This window comes from Homalodisca vitripennis, unplaced genomic scaffold, assembly GCF_021130785.1.
Source record: "Homalodisca vitripennis isolate AUS2020 unplaced genomic scaffold, UT_GWSS_2.1 ScUCBcl_8770;HRSCAF=17007, whole genome shotgun sequence".
Taxonomy (NCBI): domain Eukaryota; kingdom Metazoa; phylum Arthropoda; class Insecta; order Hemiptera; family Cicadellidae; genus Homalodisca; species Homalodisca vitripennis.
In genome coordinates, this window is record NW_025784884.1 from 1 (window position 1) to 23,795 (window position 23,795).

The window sequence follows — 23,795 nt, forward strand, 5'->3', positions numbered from 1 at the left end:
AATCACAGAAAGTGCCTTATATTTTTCACAAAATACCTATGGAAAATTGTGAGTTAATCAACATGAGTTTTTTAAATAAGAGCTATTTATATTTTTAATCAAATAAAATGGAGTAAACTATGGTTTTTTTAAAACAATGTTAATTAACGATAAAAACATGTTAGAAGTAGAGTAAAGAGGTTTTAAGTGAGGAAATTACATGACCTGCAAGAGTGTTAACACGAGTTAGTGTTCAATGAAGTTATTACAATTATTTTATATTTAACTAATAAGATCTCATTATTACCCATTTTATATAATTTCCTCCTGCAAATTTAATGATTTATATGTTATGGATTATTTTACAATCAAAATAGGGGTACTAGATCTACTAGATAACTTAAAATCATGCAATAAAACTTATGGTCGATATTCTTTTATGTCTTTTGATTCAGCACAGCAATTTTGGAGGATTAAAACTCTCTTGGTATAAATTCTATTACAACCATTAAACTATTTATAAGTAGTTATTTATTCAAATACCACACAATTTTAATCATTTCAATATTAACCGTCCTTACTATAAATTGTATACATTATATTTTAGATCCACAACATGTTCAACTTACGTCTGTATATTTTTCTATTGATAGGTTCCAAAACAGAAATTTTCGATGCCATGTAGCTGATGAAATAGTTTTCCTTGCGATATCTGGCCGTTCTTTCATCATGGTAAACGTATCTTGAAAACGGTTTTCAATAATGAGATGTCAAAGAATAAAATTAATAAATATGATGGTTGTCTTGACAACATGATTAAATGCCTGCCAACACTACTGGAAATAAAAATACAAATTTTACTTGTTGAATGAAATTAACTACAAATATTGACAATTTTGGAAATGAAAAAACTAAACTACTGCTGTGGTAATTTTAAAAAGTATTTTAGGAGCCAAAACATTTAAAGTTAGAGGCCGAATATTAAATAAATGAATATGAAATTCCACAAACCATACTTTTATTTTCTTACTAATTTAACTTAATAAATTTTTTAATAAAAAATAATAAAAAAATAAATTAAAAACAATACATAAAAGAACTTAAATATTGAAAGTTTCTGAAAGTTTTGAATTGAGTTTTTGTGGTCTCTAATATATTTTCTTTGCTTATTTTAAAAAAAAATTTCAAATCTTCAGAGAGATAAAAACCGGTTTTCTTTTGATATTTATCACATTATTTCTAGGGAAAATCTATCTAAATAAAGTCCTTATAGGACTTGTTGTTGAGTTTACCGTTATAAAGATGAAAATAAGACATTAATAATGATTCCAAAAATCTAATTTTTGGTTTTTTTGTCAAAGTAAAGTCTATTTTTAGGACCAACCTAGTTGTAAAAGGGAAATTTCACAGCCTATATATGTGCACGTGTTTAACATCAGCTGGGACTAAAATAATAGATTGATTTTTCAAACCCAAATTTGGAATAACGTAAGCTGGTAGAATGAATTCAAATAATGAATGTTGTGCACAATTTAACCCCCTTTATACTTTTATGCTGTCATAAACAACTACAGATTCCATCACTCATAAACTGGTTTTTTTCTTACTTATTATATAAAATGTTCAGAAATTGTTAGTGCTCAATAAAATTTTATAAATTATTCCAAATACTACATGCACAAACTAAGATGAGTAGCAGCAAATATTAAGAGGACAAAATAAGCAAAATGTTGCTAATGAAAATTTAAAATTCAAACCAAAAACAGACCAATACAACTAATGTGTAAAACTAAGATATGTGGTGCAAAATGTTAGGATGAAACTAACATCAGAACCTAGTTAACGGACATTTAAAAAATAATGGGAATAATACACAATGTGTAAAACCTTAGATCTGCATAGCAGATAAAAGTGATGTGGGATATGTTTTCTATAACTATCATATAAAAATCTCCTATATTTGATATTTATATGATAAAAAAAGAAACAATTTAACCCTTACAAGCACTGAATGAAATTAAGCATGGATTTAGAGATTTTTCTAGAATTAAGTTTATTTTTTCTATTTTTCTTGAAAGGAAGAAATAACAGACAGTTTGTTTTAAAAACCCTCTACCGGTATTAAACAATAGTAGACCGTATATGTGGACCTACTATTATATGGTCATTATCAAGTTATTATTAGTAATATAATATCTAATTATTATTTCATAACGCATGCCAAGCGCGCTTTGCATTCGTAAGATGAAGCATCCATAAAAGGATAGCACTGGGATTTTTTATTGATTTTTCAACAACCATTAGCAATCAAATTTGTTACCCGAACAGTGATAAATTAATGCATTTTACCTATTCCTACACATTCAAACACGTTTCAAAGGCATTTTCGAGAATTATAGTGGTTACAACAATAATTTAAAACAATATATAGTATTGATGGGTATAATAATTAAAAATCATTTGATCAATTTCAAGTATAAAAAAACCGGGTCCCTGCTTATCGTACTCTACTTTAGCCCTAAAAAGTTTAATATTTAGGATATCATGAACCTGAAGGGGGGATTGGGTTTCAATTTTTTGAAAAATTTAATTATTCTGTTAAAATCTAACAAAAAATTTAATTTTTCATACTTTTTATAAAATTTTTGCAGGCTTATGTCCAAATGTAAATTATACATGTTGTCATAATGTATATCTCTTACAAAATATCCTATTAATTCCCTGTTATGGACCATAGATTCCAAAATTTAATGGTGGCTCAATAAATAAACCAATGATATAAACCATAATTTACACAAAATTTGAAACCATTCAAGATTGATTAAACCACTCCAAGGTGTAAAACAATGATGCTGCCAAGTCTGTTATTTCACCTATTCCAGGAGCCACTAGAATCAGTGTTAACAATAACCTGTACACAAAGAGGTAACAATAGTTACATTATATTAAATCTCTAGTATTAAAACAAAGATGCAATGAAAAACAAATCACTGATCAAGCACAAATTCAATCATAGCACCCAGAGGTTAGGTTTATAATTTTTTAAACTAGGAGTTGTTATACTGTTTTTTCTTTTATTTAGGGAATAGGAATTTTTTACGCTCTTATACTTAAACAATGATTTATATTCCTAGCACAAAAGTAACTAAAATCAAACATATAAAGATAAATTTACTATTTTTAAAATATCAAATTTTGATAAAGAAAATCGCGATGTTTAAAACTCTGAGCTATCCAACTCGGGCTTTATCCTTGATAAATTGTAATTGCACATTTAGATCTAATTGAAATATTTGACACCTTACTGTTAAATTCACTGAGTCTTCAATATATCGAAACTTGATTGTAAGCTGTCATCAATTCAGTACTGCATGATAATGGTTTCTGTAACAGTTAATTAAACCCAAACGATACTCAATTTTAGGAAACATCCTCCGAATAAAAACAAAAACGCCCAAAGATATAACAAGTTAACACAAGGCCAAAACACAAGCAGAACGGGAATCAACCTGACAGTCAGTAATGCCAATCATTATACATATTAACAAATAACTATCATTATCGGATATACCTAGGTGTCTTAGTAATAGAAATAACATTATTATTTTATATATGTATATTAACGAAAAATAAACAGTACGCACGAAAAAAATAAATAAAAAAAGATGGAACTCGGTATTCGAAGTGCAAACAAACACGCCAGGATATGTTAAAGGAGAAAGATTCATGCACAAGAATGTCCCTAAGCCAATGCCGTATTCATTTATTTATTTTATACGGCAATACACCATGCCATACCTGCACCATATAACTAGTCTAACCAAGAAATCTAAACTAGTCTATTCATGGTGAATTTTGGTTATGAATCTCCAAAACTTAGAAATTTAATGATGTGTTGCAGAAATATTGATTTCTTTATTTATACAGATATTGAGCGTTTCAATTAAAACTTGTTGATATTTTACCATAGTAATAATAAAACTAAGCGTTTTAGTATTGCCGAAATTTTCTCCGAACCGAAGTAACATATACGGCCGTTCTGGGTATGCCCCTAACCTAAGTAGTTATTACACCAAAATGAGACACCTGGATCTTGAGAAAGTTACGTTACATAATTTTAAGGAAAATATATTGAAGGGTACTAAAATACAAATTTGAAAAAGAATCAACCCGGTAATAGCTATTACAAAAATTAGAAAGTAAACAAATGAGTATAAAAATAACAAGTGTCCCAGTTTTTTTTAATACAGTGTAGATTCTCAAAAGTTTATGTCTGATGAATGACTGACTCAGTTCTACATTTTTATTAGACGAAGTTAAAACTATTATTCCCTTCTTATACTTCGTACTAAATTCAATATGTTTTTATATGATTTCGGCAATGAAAATTATTTATTTATATAGCACAGTAACAGTAAAGTTGTGTTGTGAATAGAAAATGTTGAGTAAGTAGTGAGAATGTAAGCGAAAGCGGATGTTATAAGCTAAAAAAATAAGTAGCCCGCCGCAACATTGAAGCGAAGCAGGAGCGAAACGAGTTGAGGAATAGGTGAAGTGAGAAACAAATTACCTAGCTGTCATATTGGTCCTGATTTACAGTTACCTCTAAGGGAGAATAAGTATACAATGGAAACAAAAGCAATGTGGGAGTAATATTAAATTTGTGAAATTAAATTTTGTTTTGACACAGGGCTAAAAAAGTTAAATTACGGTTTATTTTGAGCTAAACGACCAAAATTTGATACTGACGATGAATATTAAACAGAATTGTTGTATATGGACCAAGGTAGCAACCTGGTCTTGACGAGAAATCTGTACCAGCAGTGTACCACACAGCCCACGCTTGGGAAAAAATGCCTTGGACTAGTCTGAAATAGATTAATATTCCATCTGGTAGATCTGATTATGTCAAAAACATGTTAACATTTTAATATTTTATAACAAAAATGTATTGGAATTTGTTAAGAAACCTCAATTTCAATTTATATTTATGTATAGATTAACAAGGATATTGCCTAATCTCATGTGGTCAACCAATTTTTTTTGGTAAATCAAATTTTAATGTCAAGTCTGAGCAGGAACATGGGTTTGGCCCATAAGGTCCTTGACATCCAACAATACGAACCAATAGAAAACTGGAAATCTAAGGTGGGGGAGCTGAAGCTATCAGTGGAGGCTGTAGACCCATAAACCTCCAGAGAGCCCAAAAACTCTTTGTATGATTTCTCAGGTTATCGTGACTCTAAGATAAGATTCCTAACTGCCATACACCTATATAACAGTACTGTTTAGTTACACATTTGTAAAGGGTTAGCTATAAATCATTAAACCCCCAGTCGTTCAGTGTATCTCTCACACATATCTAAAATTTGTGAAACTTTTGATCGTACTTATTACAGATCACTCATTTCCAGTCTCACCCTCTTTCCAGTTTCTAACTCACTCCAAAATGTGATGGCAGCTGTTTTTGTAATTGATTATTATTGTGGTTTCTATGTTTTGTTTTATGCCTAAGGACAGATGGAATTCAGATCAACCGCTTAAAAACGGTAATTTGATTAGTTTTTCTTCATTTTAAGCTTCTATTTCCAAGTTTGATCAGAGGAGCAGTGGAAGGTAATAAGGTAGACTCACAAAATTTGCTAAGAGATATATGTCACCTCTGCACATATCTCTTAAGTTATTAAGTTGATATTAAGTTGATAATAACTGTTAACTTCCTCTTAATATTAAGTTGATATTTCATGAAGAAGCTGAGGCACGTAGATTTAATGAATTGTTCTCAAAGGACTTGGTTGCTGAGGCAGATGTAGCATTCACAGACATAAGTATCTCAAGGGATAGAACACCCCGTGAAAGACAACGTTTGAAAAAGTCTTAGAGCGGAGTTGGATGCTCGAGCAGGGAAGGGTGAGAAGAATCTTACCATAAAATACCGAAATGGAGTTCCTGAAATAACAAAAAACGCAGTCAAAAAACGATTAAATGGCAATACACCAGCTACTGTTTATTATCAAAACGTAAATGGTCTGAGATCAAAACTGAAGAACCTGATAATGTCTGTCAATCTTAGTTTGTACAAAATAATCATTCTCACTGAAACAAATTTATCATCAGATATCTCTAACTCAGAGTTGGGTCTCTATAATTATGCTGTGTTCAGGAAAGATAGGTCACCTCTTACCAGTGCTAAAGATCGGGTGGGGGAGTCATGATAGCTGTACATTCTGATTTCACCTCATTTGAGATTTGTTCTTCTATAATGGATGTAGAGCATGTGTTTGTGTCTACCCGAACCTGCAATCGTGAAATAATATTTGGCGCTGCATATTTACCCCCCAGCTCCCCGTCTGACAAGTATTCCCATTTTTGTGATGCAGTCGAGGAAGTGTATATGGTGTCTGATCCTGGCACTTCAATCGTGATAGCAGGAGATTTCAATCAACCATCAGTGAACTGGATAGATACCTCGGCCCTTGCTCCGCCTATCGGAGCCCAATTATTGATCGATATGTCAAACTTTCTTCAGCTATCACAAGTCAACAACGTTTTCAAACAGCAGAGGAGTATTTCTCGATTTTGTATTCTCTTCTGATCCGGAACTGCAAGTGTTTCCATCTATTGACCCGTTGATAGTTGAAGAGAGTGCTCACCCAGCCCTCGAATTTATGCTTGCGGGTGACCATACCCCCCAAAACCGCCATACGGCCTATGTACCGAACTTTAATAGATGCAATGTCGCTAGGGTAAACGATTGGATCTCTCAACAGATGTACCCCGCTGAAAATTCTCCTCATCGATGCGGAAGTCCTGTTTGTCAAGTTTTGGTGTGAGATTTGAGGGACGTCCATATTACAAAAACTGCCTCGAACAAGATGAATTGGTCACAAGCCCCTTTCCCAGCATTGGTTTCTCAAAGGCAGCTTCGTGAATGTGCTTATTAAGAAAAACAATACTTTCATTCCCGTTTCAAGTCAACGATGAATTTAGAAGATTATAAAATATTTAGAGAAGCTCTCGCAATGAGTGTAAAGAAATTATCCAAGAGAATGTTATTCTTCTTATATATCCAATGTTGAGGCTGGGCCTATCAAATTAATCCAAGGACTTTTTTGGGGCATATTGTACGGGAATCTTAGAGTAATAATTCCTACTCAAGAATGTATCTTAATACTGTGGCAATCAAAAGTGGGCTAGGGAACCGCACAAGATCTGTGAACTATTTGCTTGATTCTTCTTTCTTCCTTCCATCTTACAGAGTGCCCAGTGCTGCAGTTCCTGAAATACTCCTTTAAACTACGCCTTTAACAACACTTTAAATCTTTTTCGACTGTCCATGTTACAGTCCACTGGAAGTGGAAGGGATTTTGAGGAGTCCTGGATAGTTCTAAGAGCCCAGGTCCAGATATGATTTCCCCCTAGGGTGGGTGAGATATCTCAGGATGTGTGCAGAGATGTATCTGGCTCCCCATCTATCGATAAACTTCCAAAAGCAGGGGATTACTATAGGGGGGGCCAAGGGAGTGGTCTCCTACTAACCTAAAATCGGGATTTCTTGTACCTGCTCCACAAATCAGGATCCCCGTTCTAAATGTGAAAAAAATTTATAGGACCAATCAATCGTCATTCAACCAGCTAATGGGCTAAAATATTTGAGAAATTGGGTCTTGTGGACAGAATGACTTTTTTAACATTTAATTTGAAGGAAATCTGATTATCCCTGAACAACACGGATTTCAGCGAGGAATGATCTACTGCGACCAAACTTAGTGGAGTTTACTAGTGTTGTTTCTTTCTGCATTGTTCCGAGAGGAAAAAACAGGTGGATTGGTGTTTATCTGGACTTCAGCAAGGCCTTCATTCGACAGAGTTTGGACATTCCCATTTGGCTGAAAAAGAACTTGAGGCTTTTGGTGTAACTGGAACCTTTACAACGCATGGTTTCGAAGCTACCATTGACGGGCGATAATCTTTCAGGTCAAGTATGCAGGAACGCTCTCGCGAGACAAGTTAATGTTTTGTCATGGTGTTCCCCCAGGGATCACATTCTGGGACCCTTTTTGTTCTCCTCGTTTTATCCAATGAACATTGGTACTAAGACTTTATCGAGCCAATATTCTTCCTGTTTGCTGATGACGTGTTTAAGATTCTTTGCTGAGGATAATCAAAGTCATACCCAAACATCAGCAGAGAACTTCAAAGGTGATGCTACAAACGAATTAAAAGACTGGTGGTCAAGCAAAGTGGTTATGGACTTAAACACTGATTAAATGCAGACACTAATGTCCGTACACCAGAAGCTCATGGAGATCCTGCAGTTCAATTATTACGCTCTATATGGTGTCACCCTTCAGAGAAAGTTTACGAGAAACCCGTGACCTTGGAGTTCTCCTTACAATCAATCGCTGGACCTTTGGTAGAGCACATTCGCAGCATCGTCCAGTAAAGCAGTCTCAATCATCCTAAGGGCCTATAATATGGCCGGCAACCTGTCGTCGTGGTTTCTCTGCCTACTGTAGTCGGGACTCCCTGTATGCTGATTCTAGGTCCTTGTCCGGTACCTCGAATTTTCTTCTGTGGTCTGATCCCCCTACCAGGTTGGACACATCTCAATGCTTGAATCTGTTCAAAAGCGGGTGTTCAGAACTGTTGGTGTGAAGCTTGGTTACCAGTATCTCGATGTCGATTTGGAGGCAATGTCTAATTTTCTTTCACCTTCCACCGCTGTCAGTTCGCAGAACCTTAATGGACATGGTTTTCCTTTTTAAGATCTTGAATGGGATGATCAAATTGTCCAGCCATTCTTCAGGCAATAGACCTTCATATACCTCGTAGTCAAGCACGGAGCTCCCAACTGTTTCACCAGACGTCACCATCATACCAACTACCTTTACCACGGTACGATCCTGAGGCTGATGAGAACGGGCAACAGTATGTGTTTCTGACGTGGACTTCTTTGATCCGTCTTTTCGTCACTTCAGGAGAAAACGTACTGGCAGCTATAACTTCACCAACTGGAGCCTGAAAATCGACAGTGTGTTCTAAGTGATGAGTGCCTGGGTGGTGCCTTTAAAGGGCCACGTCGTGCTTTATGCACGAATATTGGCTGTGATAGCAACTTAATAAGGGTCCACATAGTGCTGCGATGTTATATATTTTGCTATCGTTACTGGTTTATCTATCTGTTATCTATATTTTATTTATTTATGTTATTGTTACAATGTATTATATAGTTTATGTCCATTGTTATTGTCCTAGTTACTTATATTGTTATGTACTGTTATTAATTTATTATTGTATATATTATTGTTGCAGACGCTGCTTCTAAGTTACTAGTCCTCTTCTGAGCTAAATTATTGATATTTTGTAAAATGGTGTATTGCCGTAAATGAAATTAAATAAATAAATAAATATGTCACATCGGTTTAAATAGTGTGAGATTTGTTTGTCCTGCATATCAATGATTGTAATGTTTTATACAAATATGAGAAGCTCTGTATTCCAGTTGATTAAATATTTCATGTAAACTTTGATTGGCTCAGTGCAGAAGTTTATTAACATAATACATTCTTAAGTAAAGAGGGCCATTTAGCCCTTATAATAGGGGGAAAACTTATTAATTTAATTTAATCATTATGGTTAATTTTTATTGCTCAATTACTTGTAATTGTTTTAACTAGGTTTTTAAGACTCTATAAACAAATCAAACGTCGGTTCATGTCTGAAGAAAATGAGTAGGCCCAGCAGTTTTTTTCTTGACTGGGTAAACGAATGTTGCAAATAAAAACCATAACAAGGTTTTTTTATACATGACAATTCTGCGTTCGTATACATTTAAACAACATCTTTTATGCCTGTTTTGAAAGTTTTGTATTTGGTATAGTGATGGTGCTGTCACACTGTACTTGAGGTAATTTCATCACTATGTACTGGCTTCAATTCGATGATGGTTGCGGTTTGCCAAAGGATGATATATGACCTTAAAAAGTGGTAAAATAGTATTTGTGTAGAGTACAATAAGCGATTAAATATTATAAGTCGTTTGACCGGCCTTCTTCCATTTCCGTCACTTATGTCATGTCACATAAAATACTTTTATCGTTTTTGCGGGTATATAATAATGATTTTTCAGAAAATATTTATATCTAAATATATTTTATTTATTTGCTTTGATCGTTTTTTCCCTTCAATATTATCGTATACTTTCAACTACATTGAAAAGACACACTGCAAATTATAAAAACAATCCATTTAAGTTTTAATAGCAAGGCAGCATCCTAAATAACTAAAGCTTGCACTTAAGCCAAGTAGAAAAAAGTCTTTCATACTGTTGTACAGGTTATACTAATTTGCGTTGATTTCTAACTAAGGTACTTGGTACTGGACAGTACAATTAGGAACTTTTTTTCTGTCCTGGTGTGGTTGTGATTTTGGAAATGGTTTGGTTGAGGTTAGGCCAGAAAGTAAACAACTTACAACTTACAAAAAGGATAATAGTCTACGATGTTTTTAAACAATATCCCTGTTAGCGAAAAAAAGTAAAGTCAAAGTAAGTGTAAAATTTTAAATATATTTTATTCATATAATGACTTTACATCTTAAATAATATATAAGGTTTTGCACCGAAATGAAATCTAAGAGAGTTAGGTTAGGCCAGAGTGCTTAGCAGAATATCAAGATAATCTATATTTGATAGGTTCCAATTCATTAGTTAAATGTTTTGTTGCTATATGATATGATTTTATGTTATTATTATTGGATTTAGTAGTTCCATAATGATGTAAAGTCATATCTACAATATTCCTCACAATGTAAATTTGATTAGCACCAAGAATTGTATATAGAAAAACTAATCATAAGCCATCTGCTAACATTTAAAAGTCCACAGAGTCTGATCATGAATGTTTTCATGCTATTATTGGAAACTACAAAGCTACTTATAAAAAATTCTAGAGGATACAATGAGTGATGATATTAAGAATTGAAATTTCAAAGGTTAAAGGAGTAATTAAAAGGGTAATTCCTTCTAGGGATTTGCTTAGTTATTCTTTCCATGTTTAGACAACAAAATTGGTAGGCTACCTTTTATTAGTTTCTGCACAAATAGGGCTAGTTAAGGCTTTATTGTTATTTAAAATTGTTTGATTGGCAATGATGGTTTTATAGCGTTATTCAATACTTTTGTTTTGAACATGCTCTCGCATAATTAATTTCTTGTAATAAACTCCGCTAATGTACAAATGAACATGATTTTAGGGCATCATTGGAATCGGGAAAGGATTTATATATCAAAATTTATAGATATTTCCTCATTTAATATACCTAAGTGGAGATTTGATGTAAGAAATTGTTCATTGTGAACAGAAAAGTTTAATAAGAATCCAAGTTAGTCCTCCTCCGTAGGACTAATGGTTATAGTCTCGGCTCTCTAACCGAGAGATCACGGGTTCAAATCCCAGGGAGGTCCAATCATCTACTTTGTACTTTAATAAAAAACCAATGCACTTCGAAGCCGGCATAGCTGACGCTTAAATGAGATAAAAAAAGAATCCAAGTTTCCTTGTTTGTCATGCGTAGCATAGTTAGTTATTTTCCAAGTGTTTTTAGTGTTATATATAAAAATCATCAATTATAATTAGATTTTATAATAAGTATTTATAACTTATTACTGAAATTTCCCTTTGGAGTTAAATCTGTGACAGCAACGGATTTTGAGATGCTGCACTAAGAGGAAGATGAACTGGAGATTAACTCAAAATTAACATTTGTGTTGTTGTTATCTGTTTGTTTTGCTTAGCGACTGTTTTCAACTGTCAAAATTGTCTTTATGTGGGAGTTATAGAAAGCCTATTTGTGTTGTGGACAATAAAAAAAATCATTAATAAATTAGGTTGTGTAGTTAAAAATTAAAAAGTAATGAGTTATATAAATTGTCAAAGATACTGTATTATACACATTAGTTATAACATATTTAAATAATATAATAAATTTAACTGTTTCAGGCACATAATGGTGTGTATGGAGAGTGTTGTTAGTGGCCATAGAACTAATATGATAAGAGAGCGGTCTGGGCGAGAAACTGGAAATTATTCGATTTGATCCTCTAAGTAAGTAATGTGTTTGATTAATTTAATTTTTTGTGATTAAGCATTTTGTTTTCTACCCATATAAATTATTATTTTAAGTTAGGCTATTCATAGAATAGTATTTATTTAATTTATTTTATATATGTATAAGAATATGTAGGCTAAAGGCTTGTTACTCGAGGGGATCAATAATTTTAAAAGGTATTGTAACAATAATCTCAGTCAATTAGTGCATGGGCTGATCTGATTTAGACATATCTCCAATGTAAGAAAAGACGCTTTATTTCATTTGAACAAGGAACATTAACAATGCGTTTACAATGTAATAAAACGAGCAATGCTGATCTTTCTTAACTTGAAAAAAATGCTTTTCGATAACATTGACAGGAATATTTGACAAAAAAAAATTAAATTCTATTGGTATTCGTGATTTTGTTTTAGATAAATTTAAAAGCTATTTCAAAGACTGAAAGTGTGAGTATTAGGCGAGTAAATAGTAATTCTATGAATATAAGTTATTCAGAGCAATATGCTAATATTTTCCAGGGTCATACCGTACTCATTTTTTCCTAATGTATATAAAAGACTTGTCTAGATTATTTCCTTTTTTTATGAAGCAGTGTTTGTGGGGCAGAACAGAGTGGTTCGTGAGAGCTATATTTGATCATTTTATCTTTTAAACAATGGTTATACCCTTGACATTTGTAACATTAAATGTTTCTAAAACCAAATTCATGCATATCACATTAATAAAAGCTAATAATTATAATTAGAAGATCTTGAGATACATACTTAAATATTTCCCACGTTGAGATATATTAATATTTCCATGTTTGTTTTTGTAGTGTATAACGTCTGTTTGAATCACAAACTTTGCTGATGTGTTTCAATGACCTAATCTTAATTGTTTCAAAAAGCGTGTGAGGGATTGGTTACTATCGTTATTATAGCGAGGGAGTAGACGGACTCTTATATTCGCTTTTTTATTATTACCATTAATAGACTATACAGTCAACGTTATCATTTGCCGTCCAGTTGGATGAAAAATAAATTTCTATAACGTTTTTATTAAATTTCTAATAATAAAAAACAAATAGTTTTTAACGTTATAGTTATAAAAAAATTCCTATTATAAACATTGAAATTTTCTAATGACCTAAAATTTTACACTGGCTCCTTGGCCCATGTAGGCTCTTCCCCAATATTTATTACTATATTTTTTCAAAATTTTGAATGGATTTAAAAAGATTTGATACAGAGAGGTTTTATAGTTTATATATATATATATATATATATATATATATATATATATAGTATATATATATACCACTGGTTGTATATATGATACCAACTGATTAACTATGTATAAGTACCATATTATTACATTCTTATATATATAGATATATATCAAATATTGTGTGTGTGTGTATAAATATTATATTTGTACTATATAGGGAAATAAGGTATTTTTCATTTAATTTAATTTTAAGAAATCCAGACAGCCTATCGGATAGGCTAGTGTAGTTGTGCACAGTTGGCATTGCTGTCAACTAAGACTGGTAGGAAACTGGTATAATGCGGTAGGGAAAGGTAGAATTGGTGTTGGTAAACGAGCCAGGTATCATCGGAATATGCTGACAGAGTTAATGTTTTCTTTAGTGTTGTATCCCAAATTGCAGGCAAGTTCTATCATAATCTGCTCATTCATAATCAGTTGTAATCATTCATAATCTGCTCTGCCAGTTGTAACAAACTTTCCTCCCACAAAAGGTCCAGCCTATTTCATCGAAAAGCAACAAAATAATTCTTTTAATTTATTGTGATCATAGGTCAATGAAGTACTATCATAGAGATTAGTAGATTTGTCTGGAATTACTTGTTTAGTTCATCGAGTTTTGTTACATTATGTGGAGATGAAACAAAACCTCCCCCTGTTGAATTCTCATTGCACTGTCCTCAAATAAGGTTAATGGTTCTAATAACATTGTACTAATTGCATGAAAATGGATACATTGTAATTTGTTTAATCCTACATACATGTAATTTGTAATTTGTGTTAGTTGCATACATGTTGTGATTGTGAAAGCTGGGAAATGTTTACCACCACTTGCAGAACCTTGCAAGTCTGCAATCAAGCTGAAACACTGCAATGATAGAAGATTGCACTTTAATGAGTCCTTGAGAGCAGAGGAGGGTTTTTGTTAACTTCCTTAACAGTTTTTCCTGATATGTAGTACAATTAAAAAATGTTATTAATTTCAATATTATTTTTTTGTTATAAGAATAAATTTAATGTTTCATTGTTCAATGAAAATTGTCAGTACTGTTGGATACAACTAAAGCTTGTGTGAGTTTGGCTGGGTATTCCATTATAGTCCTATAGAACCTATCCTCATGAACCACAACGTGTGTGTAATATTGAACAGAATGAGTGGCAGATCCTGACAGTACTGATGAATACTACTTCAAGTCACAGAAAGGAATAATACAGTTGCTATCTCTAATAGAGACCAAAAATCTGACTCCATAAAATGTGCATAAGCTGTTCCGAAACTCATTTAAATCATTTTAAGAGAAAATGTTTTTAAAGTCAGTTAAGGTTATTCTTACATGACAAGATGGATTGAAGCAAATTGTATTGAAGCATAAATTTGTACGATGTCTGTAAAAATGTTTCAGTTAGTTCATACTTTAGTAAAAATATTGAAAGTGGTGGTATTTTAGTGATTTGCACCTGTGTTGTGCATCTCATATAGTGATGATCTTCGGTAACATCGCCGGAGCATGAAGCAAGGGATGTTGGAAACACTCAGTTTAATTATAAATTACAACTGTTGACTTCAATAATTTTCTTTTTTTAATAAATATGAATTATTTTTTACTTTTCAGTTCAGCAAGACTCAATCTACAAAGAACTGAAGAAAGTGAAAAGGCATGTCAGCCAAGTACAAGCCAATCACTCGACCATTTAGACCTGTTTTTCACGATTTGCAATCCAGTAGTGTTCCGTTTCAATGTACACATGGTAAATATGCCTAGATAATAAAAGTATCATTACATTGTTTATGAAATTAGTTCTTATTTTTCCCTTTTCTGAGGTATTTTTATTTAGCATAGATTTGAAATAGCTTTTGATAATCTAAAGAGTAAAGTTTAATATTTCATTTTGTGTTTAATATTGTCATTTTATAACATAATAACGATTATATTATATAGTAAAATGTATATTTTTTACTGATTTTTGTTGCTGTATCAGTAAGAAAATATAGCTCCTGGTCAAAACGTTATTATCTAAAATCTATCATTCAATATTGATTTTAAATGTTCTTAGACAAATATATAATCTTAATAGTAGTTGGCACATAATCTTAATATAGATTATAGCACACTGTGACAAGTGGTGACAAAATATATGTATTAAAAATATCGAGTCTTATTGTTATGGTTTTCAGATTTTACATTATTGACATTTTTATTGAACGGTTTATGTAAATTTATCCTATCAACAGTGGTGAAATTCTTGAAATTGTAAAGATTATGTGGGAAAAAAAATAGTTTTGAATTTTACAAAACGACACAATTTTTCTCCTGTAACTATATAGTCTTTTTATGGTTCAAGTAAAATACCGAGGTATATTGAACTACTAGAGTACAGCAAACTCAATTCTCGTGTCTGCTGGGATCTGAAAAGATGCCTCAACTTGATTAGAATTTCTCTGTTGAGGACCACATTGATTATAAGAAGCAAGCATATATCAAACCCCGGTCACACTACTTTAACTCTTGTAAATTTCAATTATGGTGTCAAGCGTAATATTCCATAATTGAACAGGAAGTAAATTTCTGTTTTGATTATTTGAGGAGGATTGTGGATAGAAATTCAATAAACTTGTAAACAGGATAATAAATATATTTGCTAAACTTCAACAACGATCACACTTTGAGATATTGACTTTAGGGTGTCTAGGCGGTCGGACTGCCACCTTCGACTCCTCTCTTACGAGGTACAAGCTTGATGTTGAACCCGTCTGTCCTCTTCAGGATTATATCGGCTTGGAGCTGCCAGTTGGGCTGTTTCTTCCCACCGACTACCTTGAAGTTCCTCAGGATGGTCGAGAGGATGACCTTGAGTTTCAGCATGGCGTACTTCCGCCCTTAACACAATCCAATTGTGATTAGTTTGTTGGTTTCATATAAACATTGTTAAATACTAACAAAAGATGCTCTTGTTTAATTTTACTAATGCCTTTTGAAAATATTTAAAAAAACTACAATACTTAAATAAAATTCTTTGATGTTGTAGTGGCAAACAATTCTGCAGGTCCTTTTATTAATTAAGTATTATGATTTTATACATGGCGGAAAGGGTTTGATTCAATGTGAATGTTCAGTTTAGCTCCAGTTCACCTTCCTCTTAGTGCAGCGTCGTCTGGAATCCGATGCTGTCACAGACTTGACTCCTGAAATCTGGAGTCATACTTGTCTGCAGAGATCTAAGAAAAGTTGGTGACAAAAAAGGTCACACAGTATAGTGAAATCTAGGTGAAAAGGTATTCTCATTGTCTCATCAGGTGCACAATTGAGTGCACTATGGTGTTTTGAACACAATCTCTAAAGTGGAGCAACCGTGTCACAGATTCTAGGAGTCAAGTCTGTGACAGCATCAGATTCCAGATGCTGCACTAAGAGGAAGGTGAACTGGAGTTAAACTAAATATTCATTATGTTTTATTGGAGATTATTTTTCTATTTTTGGTAATGTCAGATAACTATTTAAACACTGGAGGAAATACTATTTTTGAATCCACATTCATAATAGACACTCTATAATAATTGTTTATTGACATCACAACATAGGCTACTGATCTATAGTCTAATGTTGTGGTTTGAACTTAGTAAAACCTATATTTTTACACATGGCAAAGCATTCTGAACAATATCAACCTTTTATTTTTTCTACTATGAAAATTTTGCCTAAAATACAACATCCCTTTGTATTGAAATTGACAATAAATTAAAATTACTGTTCCCATACATCAAAATTTAACGAAACCACCTTATTCCATGATATTGTTCCTATAAATTTACATGCTTTATCAAAATAGCCAAAAGACGCAAAATTTATCATCTAATAAAAAAATATGAAAACACTGTGTAAAAATATATAAGGCATTCCTTTTTTTTACTTACATAAAGTTTTACTTACAAGACAGTTTTGTAAATTAACAAAAAATGCGATGTTTTTATAATTGGTCAATATAAAATCTTGATTCAGATACAATATACGAGTATTTTATAACATAGTAATCCAAAATTCAAGTTCTATTCAATGAATCCAAGTATATGTCTTAACAAAAAAGGAAAACATGTTTAACTTCAATATATAAGTATACAGTTCAGTAAAAAAGTTTTTTATATTCATCTTAGTAAATTAAATCATTTTCTTCTAATGGTGTAGAATCTAAGTTTAAATTATATAATTCAAAATTAAAACATCCTTTGGTATGATACTTAGAAATGTAGGTTGTTTTTTTACCCTCCAGACTACTTTGTGGTTGGCACTAACTATGCAACTATTTTGTAAGGGATATTTTGAGTTCATTGGGATGACGTAGATATCATATTTGTTAAGGTTAAAGCCCCGTTTCATGGTTAAATTCATAGGAACGGAAATGAAAACAGTACTCAATATGAATCGCTTGTCATTACAGAGTGAATGTAGAGTAACTCAAAATGAGTCACTGATCAGGAGGGTTAAAGGCTACTATCTTTATTTCTCCTTACATGAACTGGGAATTATTACTTTCTCCGTTAGTTCTTGATACACCTAAAAGTACTGTGGAGTAAATGAGTTTCAAGCGTACCAACACAGCTTCGGGGCCCTGCACTGAAGGGAATGAAGGAGTAGTAGTGTCTGCTGGCAGACTTTTCTGGCAGGAAGTTGTCCGGGTCGAAGTGGTCAGGATTATTGTAGATATCAGGGCGGCGGTGCAGTTTGAATGTGGCAATCACCACCGTTGAGTGTGCTGGCACTACTTTGTCCATGGAGGCTGTGAACAAATGACAGTCTGAGGTTATGATTTCTGTACAGTATTTCTTTTGCTCTCATCCAGAAAACACTCATCAACGTTAGTGAAGTAAATCATTAATATGAGACAATCACATAGTGTCCAGTTGATGAAGAATGGTGGAAAATCAAATAGCCATACATTGCATTGCAAGCTTCACTTTTCCTTTCTATGTAAAAAAATGTTCTTGATGTGACTATTATTCGTTGTACATTCTGTGCATTTGTTTTATGAATAAAGAATTTCTGAATCTGAATGTACTTAAAACCTGTATAAAAATCTGGACTACAGTGAGGAGAAACAAACTGGATGTTACCTAGCTGCAGATCTTGTTGGATCTCTCGAGCAATTACTGGCACTGGTGGGTACATTCGAAGAGTTTCCATGATGCAGCGTTCCAGATACTTCATTTCCAGAGTGTCCTGGAAGCTGCAAGGCCTGTCTGAGTCTCCAAAAATGGCATCAACCTCTTGAAGACATTTTTCCTGAAAACGTATTCATTGTGAACTTTCATACGGTCTATACCAGGAAATGTATCTCAATTAACATGTTCAAAAAAAAAAAAATAAGTAAATGTAAATATTTACCCAGCCCATTTTATGTGGATGAGAAATACTCACTGTTAACACAAAATTGGTCTCCAGAGGGTTCACACTTGCCAGTTAAACAAATCTATACTTGTTGAAATGTTGAAGATAGAGCTTGTATTGGCTACTTGTTAATTTATTTACATTGAAACACATTAACACCAATATTCAAGACTTTTATTTTTGTGAGGCCTTGCTATCGAAAGGTTTTAAATATTGGTTTATGTGTTTCAATGTAAATGAGTTTAAATCTGTACTTGGTACAGAAAAAAAACTGATGTGTCATTTATATCTGGACAACCGAACGGAAGACCAGAAGCATAACGTAAGTAATTGCAAATGCTGAGATATTGAGGTTAGAGGATTGATTAATAGGACAAGTTTATTGAGGAGGGTGACTATTGGAATACTGTTGGGGCTTCCTTATTGTTGAAGGTTTTTGAAAGCCTTAATATGAGGAAGTTAACCCTCTCTGCTCACTCTGACTGAATATGGCTGGAACATAGCTAGCCTTCCATTCTTCCAAGGTGACAAATGACATAGTGAGCACTATTCCTCCTCATGGTGAAAGTAAGATGGGATGTAAACAAAAGGCACACATTATTCTATCCTAATCCATTCTGAGGATCCTGTCACTCTGAAAGCAGCACAAGTCCTTTGAGGAACCTCCACGAGAATATGGATTGGTGTTAGAGACGCTGACTTAACTACTTCTTCTTCTAGGCGAACAACAAACACCACAATTGGAGTTAAATTAAAGGCGTAATTTAAAAATCAGTAATGATTGCAACTTACCTGAAATGTCAGGCCTGGCTCCCATCCATGCACAAGAAGAAGCTGCTTCCGGCTGCTGGTGGGTATCGTGGCCCTGTAACACAAAAATGCTATAGACTTTACAGTTTGGTATTTAACCCTGCGGTGCTCGTGCGGGCTACATGTGTAGCCCAGTGTAATTTGTTCACCTAGTACTAGGAGCACTGTGTTCCTACGAGGGTCGGAGCCTCAGTACCTTCAAACCAATAGCTGCTCAGCCCAGTCAGTGTGCTCTTGCACTGCATAGAGTAAAGGTGTCCGTGTGGTTTTACTTCAAAGTGATCTGGGATACATCTGTAGCCCGCGCGATTGTTTGTGTCATGAGTGATCCGAAGCGTGCCAGATTGACCAAACGAGATATTCTTGATGAGTTTGACAATCCTTTAAGTTCTGATGAGGAGTATTGCGTTGCCATGGACAGTGATGATGGAGAAGTAGATCATGTGGAAGAAGAAATCTATTTACCCGATGAAGAAGATGCAGAAATGGCGCCTACTTCCCCTTCCAGTCAACAGGACATGAGTGAGTGTGATGATGAAGATAATACTCCTTTATGAAGGTAATGTTTTTTTATTCAAAGGACAAAACAGAAGAGAGTGATGAAGTGGAATAAGTGTCCTCTTGATCCATCTAACATTCGTACAAGGGCATCAAACATTGTGTTGCGATTGCTCGGGCCTAGAGTTGAGGCTCGGAACACTAAAACTGAGATTAATTGTTTAATTTATATTTTGATGATGATGTTATAGAAATGATAGTAAATGGAACTAACATTTAACATATTAGGTATAAAAGACCAATATATAAGACTGAAATTTGTGCTTTTATAGGAATTCCAATTCTCTCTGGTTGTTTGGGCAGTTGAAGGAAACACACAAAGCATATTTGGGACAATAATCGTGGAAGGAAGTGGCGTAGAATCGTGTTATTTGACAATGAGTGAAAATAGTTTTCATTTTATAATGAGGTGTATGCGATTCGATGATATTCGAGATCGTCCACAAAGAAAAGTTGTAGATAATCTAGCACCTATTAGATCGTTTTTTGACCTGATTGCGTAGAAATTTAGGAAGTTCTTCACACCCAGTAAGTATTGTACTGTTGACGAACAATTGTTGAAGTTTAGAGGCAACTGCCAATTCAAGATTTACATTCCAAGTAAACCAGGAAAATATGAGATCAAGGATTTTTGCCTTAGTTTTGTGCAAAAAACCATGCATGTGTGTAATTTAGAAGTTTATGTGGCTAAGCAGCCTCTAGGACCTTTCAATGTGTCACAGTCTGCAGAGGACAATTCGAATTTGTGAGCTAGTTGCAGGAAAAAATCGGAATATTTACAATGGACAACTGGTTTACTTCAATACCTTTGGCTGAAAAATTATTTGAAGAAAACAGTTGACTATTGTTGGTACGATGAGGTCTAACGCAATTGGCATAACCGAAGATCTTAAGGCAAATAAAAGCCGAGAATTATATTCCTCAATATTTTCACACCACAAAAAAAAACTCTCTTGTATCTTATTGCCCGGAGAAAAAATAAGGCAGTCGTCCTACTCTCGACAATGCACAGTGACCAAACCATTGATCTAGACGGTGGGGAGTTAAAAAAGCCAGAAATAGTTACATTCTATCTACAATCGTACATAGGTTGGAGTCGATGTAGTTGACCAAATGTGTGCTAAGTATGATATATCAAGAAACACCAAGCGCTGGCCTATGGTAATTTTTTTTTGGTTTGTGAATAATGCAGCAATAAATGCTTCACGCATCTACAAGTTCAACAATATGGACACTTAAATGCCTAGAAGGGAATTTCTAGACCATCTTGCTTCGGAACATTTTCATCCCCAGATCAGAAAACGCCTGGAATCCTCAGTGTTATCCACTGAAATGAAAATTCGAGCTAGGCGAAATTTTGGGAATAGAAGAACCTAGACGTCAACCTATCCACAAGACAACAGTAGAGTTTTAATGTTATAGTCTACAACAAATGAACCTTATTTCCTGTACATAAGAAGGGGCCTAAAGATCAAATCTGTAACTATAGACCGATTTCGATAATTCCAGTTTGTGTCAAAGGGTTTTGGAACGCCTACTTCACAAGCAGGTAGTTTATTATCTGGAAACTAATGGGTTAATTAGTAACTGTCAGTTTGGGTTTCGGGCTAAACGGAGCACTACTGATGCAGTTCAGTCTTTTGTAAATGACTGTTTTGAGGGTTTGGAACTGAAAAATGCTGTTAATTTTAGATCTTATGACCTTTCCAAGGCCTTTGACACGGTCGACCATAGGATCCTAATAAGTAAGTTGAGCTACTATGGTTTCAGTCAACTTGCTGTAAATTTTTTCAAGTCATATCTCTCCAATAGGAGTCAATATGTTTACTTAAATGGTTCTATTTCTGAAACTCGCCCTGTTAATTATGGAGTTCCACAAGGCTCCATTTTAGGCCCAACTCTATTTATTGCATATATAAATGACTTGCCTTCTAATCTGGGCGAGAGCGGTGTAAGCACTTATTTATTTGCTGATGGACCTGGGGCTTACAGTCAGCTCTAAATCAGACGTTGAATGTAAAAGTATCGTTGGTTCTAAGACTTCGATTATAAACGATTGGTGTGCAGCTAACAAGTTATGTGTTAATAACAAACAAATCCAGGATTTACAAATAACACTAGCTCATAGGCCCAATGAAAATGATTTCAGTTCTCAAGTTTCTTGGAGTACACATCCAGTCTAATCTTAAATGGCAAATCTCACATTGATTATGCTGCTTCAAAAGATTGCTCGGGGCATTTTCTTAATTAGATCTCTAAAGGGTGTTATTTCCTCAGACCTTCAGCTGCAGATATACTATGCTTATGTCCACAGTTGTCTAACCTATGGGATTGTTTTGTGGGGTTACTCACAAGCTGCAAGCAAGCTATTTATTCTACAAAAAAGAGCTGTAAGGCTGCTATGTAATGTAGGAAACCGCGAACACTGTAAACCCTCTTTTTATAAAACTTAATATTTTAACACTGCCTTCTATTTATATATTATATGTGCTCCTGTATGTAAAAGATAATTTTAACTACCTCTCTAACCATAGTAATATCCATAGTTACTATACACGTAATAGAAATAACCTAGTATTAACAAAATGTAATTTTTTCAAGCACCCAATCCAGTTTTAAGTATCAAGGAATTAAGCTGTACAATGCAATTGCCTTTAGTTATAAAAGACTTAAGTAGAAACTAATTTTAAGAACTGTGTAAAAAAATTGTTACTCAATTCTTGCCTGTACAGTGTCAATGATTTTTATACTGTATTAAGAGAAAAATTTAGAATAGACTATTTTAGCCTAATATTTGACGTTGTTATATGTATGTACATTACATCTTGACAATAAATGATTTGATTTGATTTGATTTGATTTATAATGTAAATTCAAGAGTTTTTGTAAAATGAAAAAGATTCAGAAAATGTACATATAATGGTAAGGTATTGACTTTTGTGTAAATAAAGCAATTTAAAACTAATTTATATATTTTATTCATTTTGTAATAAACATGTTTATAAGTGAAGTATTTTTCCATCATTCATGTCCTGAACTTTTTTTAAGTTTTACGACCTTAAAGATAGGCAATTTTCAAAACCAACAAAATACAAAATAACGTATCTTTACAATTTTATTCTTTTATTTAAAAATTGTTGTTGTGTAATACATTGAAATATTAATTTAAGTAAAAATATATGTTGGAAATAATAAAAAATATCTAAAACAGTGCTAAGGTTAAATGTCCCTGTTACAAAAAACAAAAAAAAATTTGTCTTGGGCTACAACAAATGTAGCCCATGCGAGTGTATTGGCGTAACAAAAAACATCACTGCGAGTAGGACAGGGTTAATTTAATATTGATTCAAATTAGTATATGTACTACACTGTGTTTTGTGTAGGAACATTATGGGTTTATTCTATGAAAATTTGCCTTTTACTTGTGCTATGCTGCTGTGCTTAGCAGTTGATTCAGTGTTACACTTTGGGCCTTTTACCATTAATTTTTTGATATAACCCAGTTATTAGTATCTTCGAGGAATTTCAGATCCTATTTATGTTTGATTCGTCCATGTTGACTTCAACTGCCACCTATACAAGAGTACTATTTAGAGAAGATGGCATTTAGATATCCAGAGGTAGTTTTTCATGTTTTGAGCATTTCCAAAGGTTCTTTATTCTATCAGAAATAATTTTGAAAAAGTCCTTCCAGCACATCGAATC

General features: G+C 33.3%; 1 protein-coding gene and 1 long non-coding RNA gene across 2 annotated transcripts; one reads left to right on the top strand and one right to left on the bottom strand.

Annotated features, from left to right (window-relative positions):
* Positions 1–10,404: 10,404 nt before the first annotated feature.
* LOC124374496 lies at positions 10,405–15,111 on the top strand. Its single transcript, XR_006923561.1, has 3 exons — positions 10,405–10,528; positions 11,982–12,086; positions 14,955–15,111. It is a non-coding gene; the product is annotated as an uncharacterized LOC124374496 (long non-coding RNA).
* An 846-nt stretch (positions 15,112–15,957) lies between these two features.
* On the bottom strand, positions 15,958–18,653 carry LOC124374495 (cytochrome P450 4g15-like). Its single transcript, XM_046832703.1, has 3 exons — positions 18,449–18,653; positions 17,929–18,114; positions 15,958–16,219 (listed from the first exon to the last, which is right to left on the bottom strand). Exons 1-3 carry the CDS (start codon positions 18,540–18,542, stop codon positions 16,029–16,031), a joined length of 471 nt encoding a protein of 156 aa, XP_046688659.1. The 5' UTR covers positions 18,543–18,653; the 3' UTR covers positions 15,958–16,028.
* Positions 18,654–23,795: the final 5,142 nt, after the last annotated feature.

Excerpts from the sequence above, each read along its gene's own strand:
- LOC124374495 (XM_046832703.1), bottom strand. The coding sequence starts at position 18,542 with ATGAAGTATCTGGAACGCTGCATCATGGAAACTCTTCGAATGTACCCA. Across the intron at positions 18,115-18,448 it reads CCAACAAGATCTGCAGCTAG|CCTCCATGGACAAAGTAGTG; the intron begins GTAACATCCAGT and ends ATTTGTTCACAG. Across the intron at positions 16,220-17,928 it reads AGGGCCCCGAAGCTGTGTTG|GGCGGAAGTACGCCATGCTG; the intron begins GTACGCTTGAAA and ends GATTGTGTTAAG.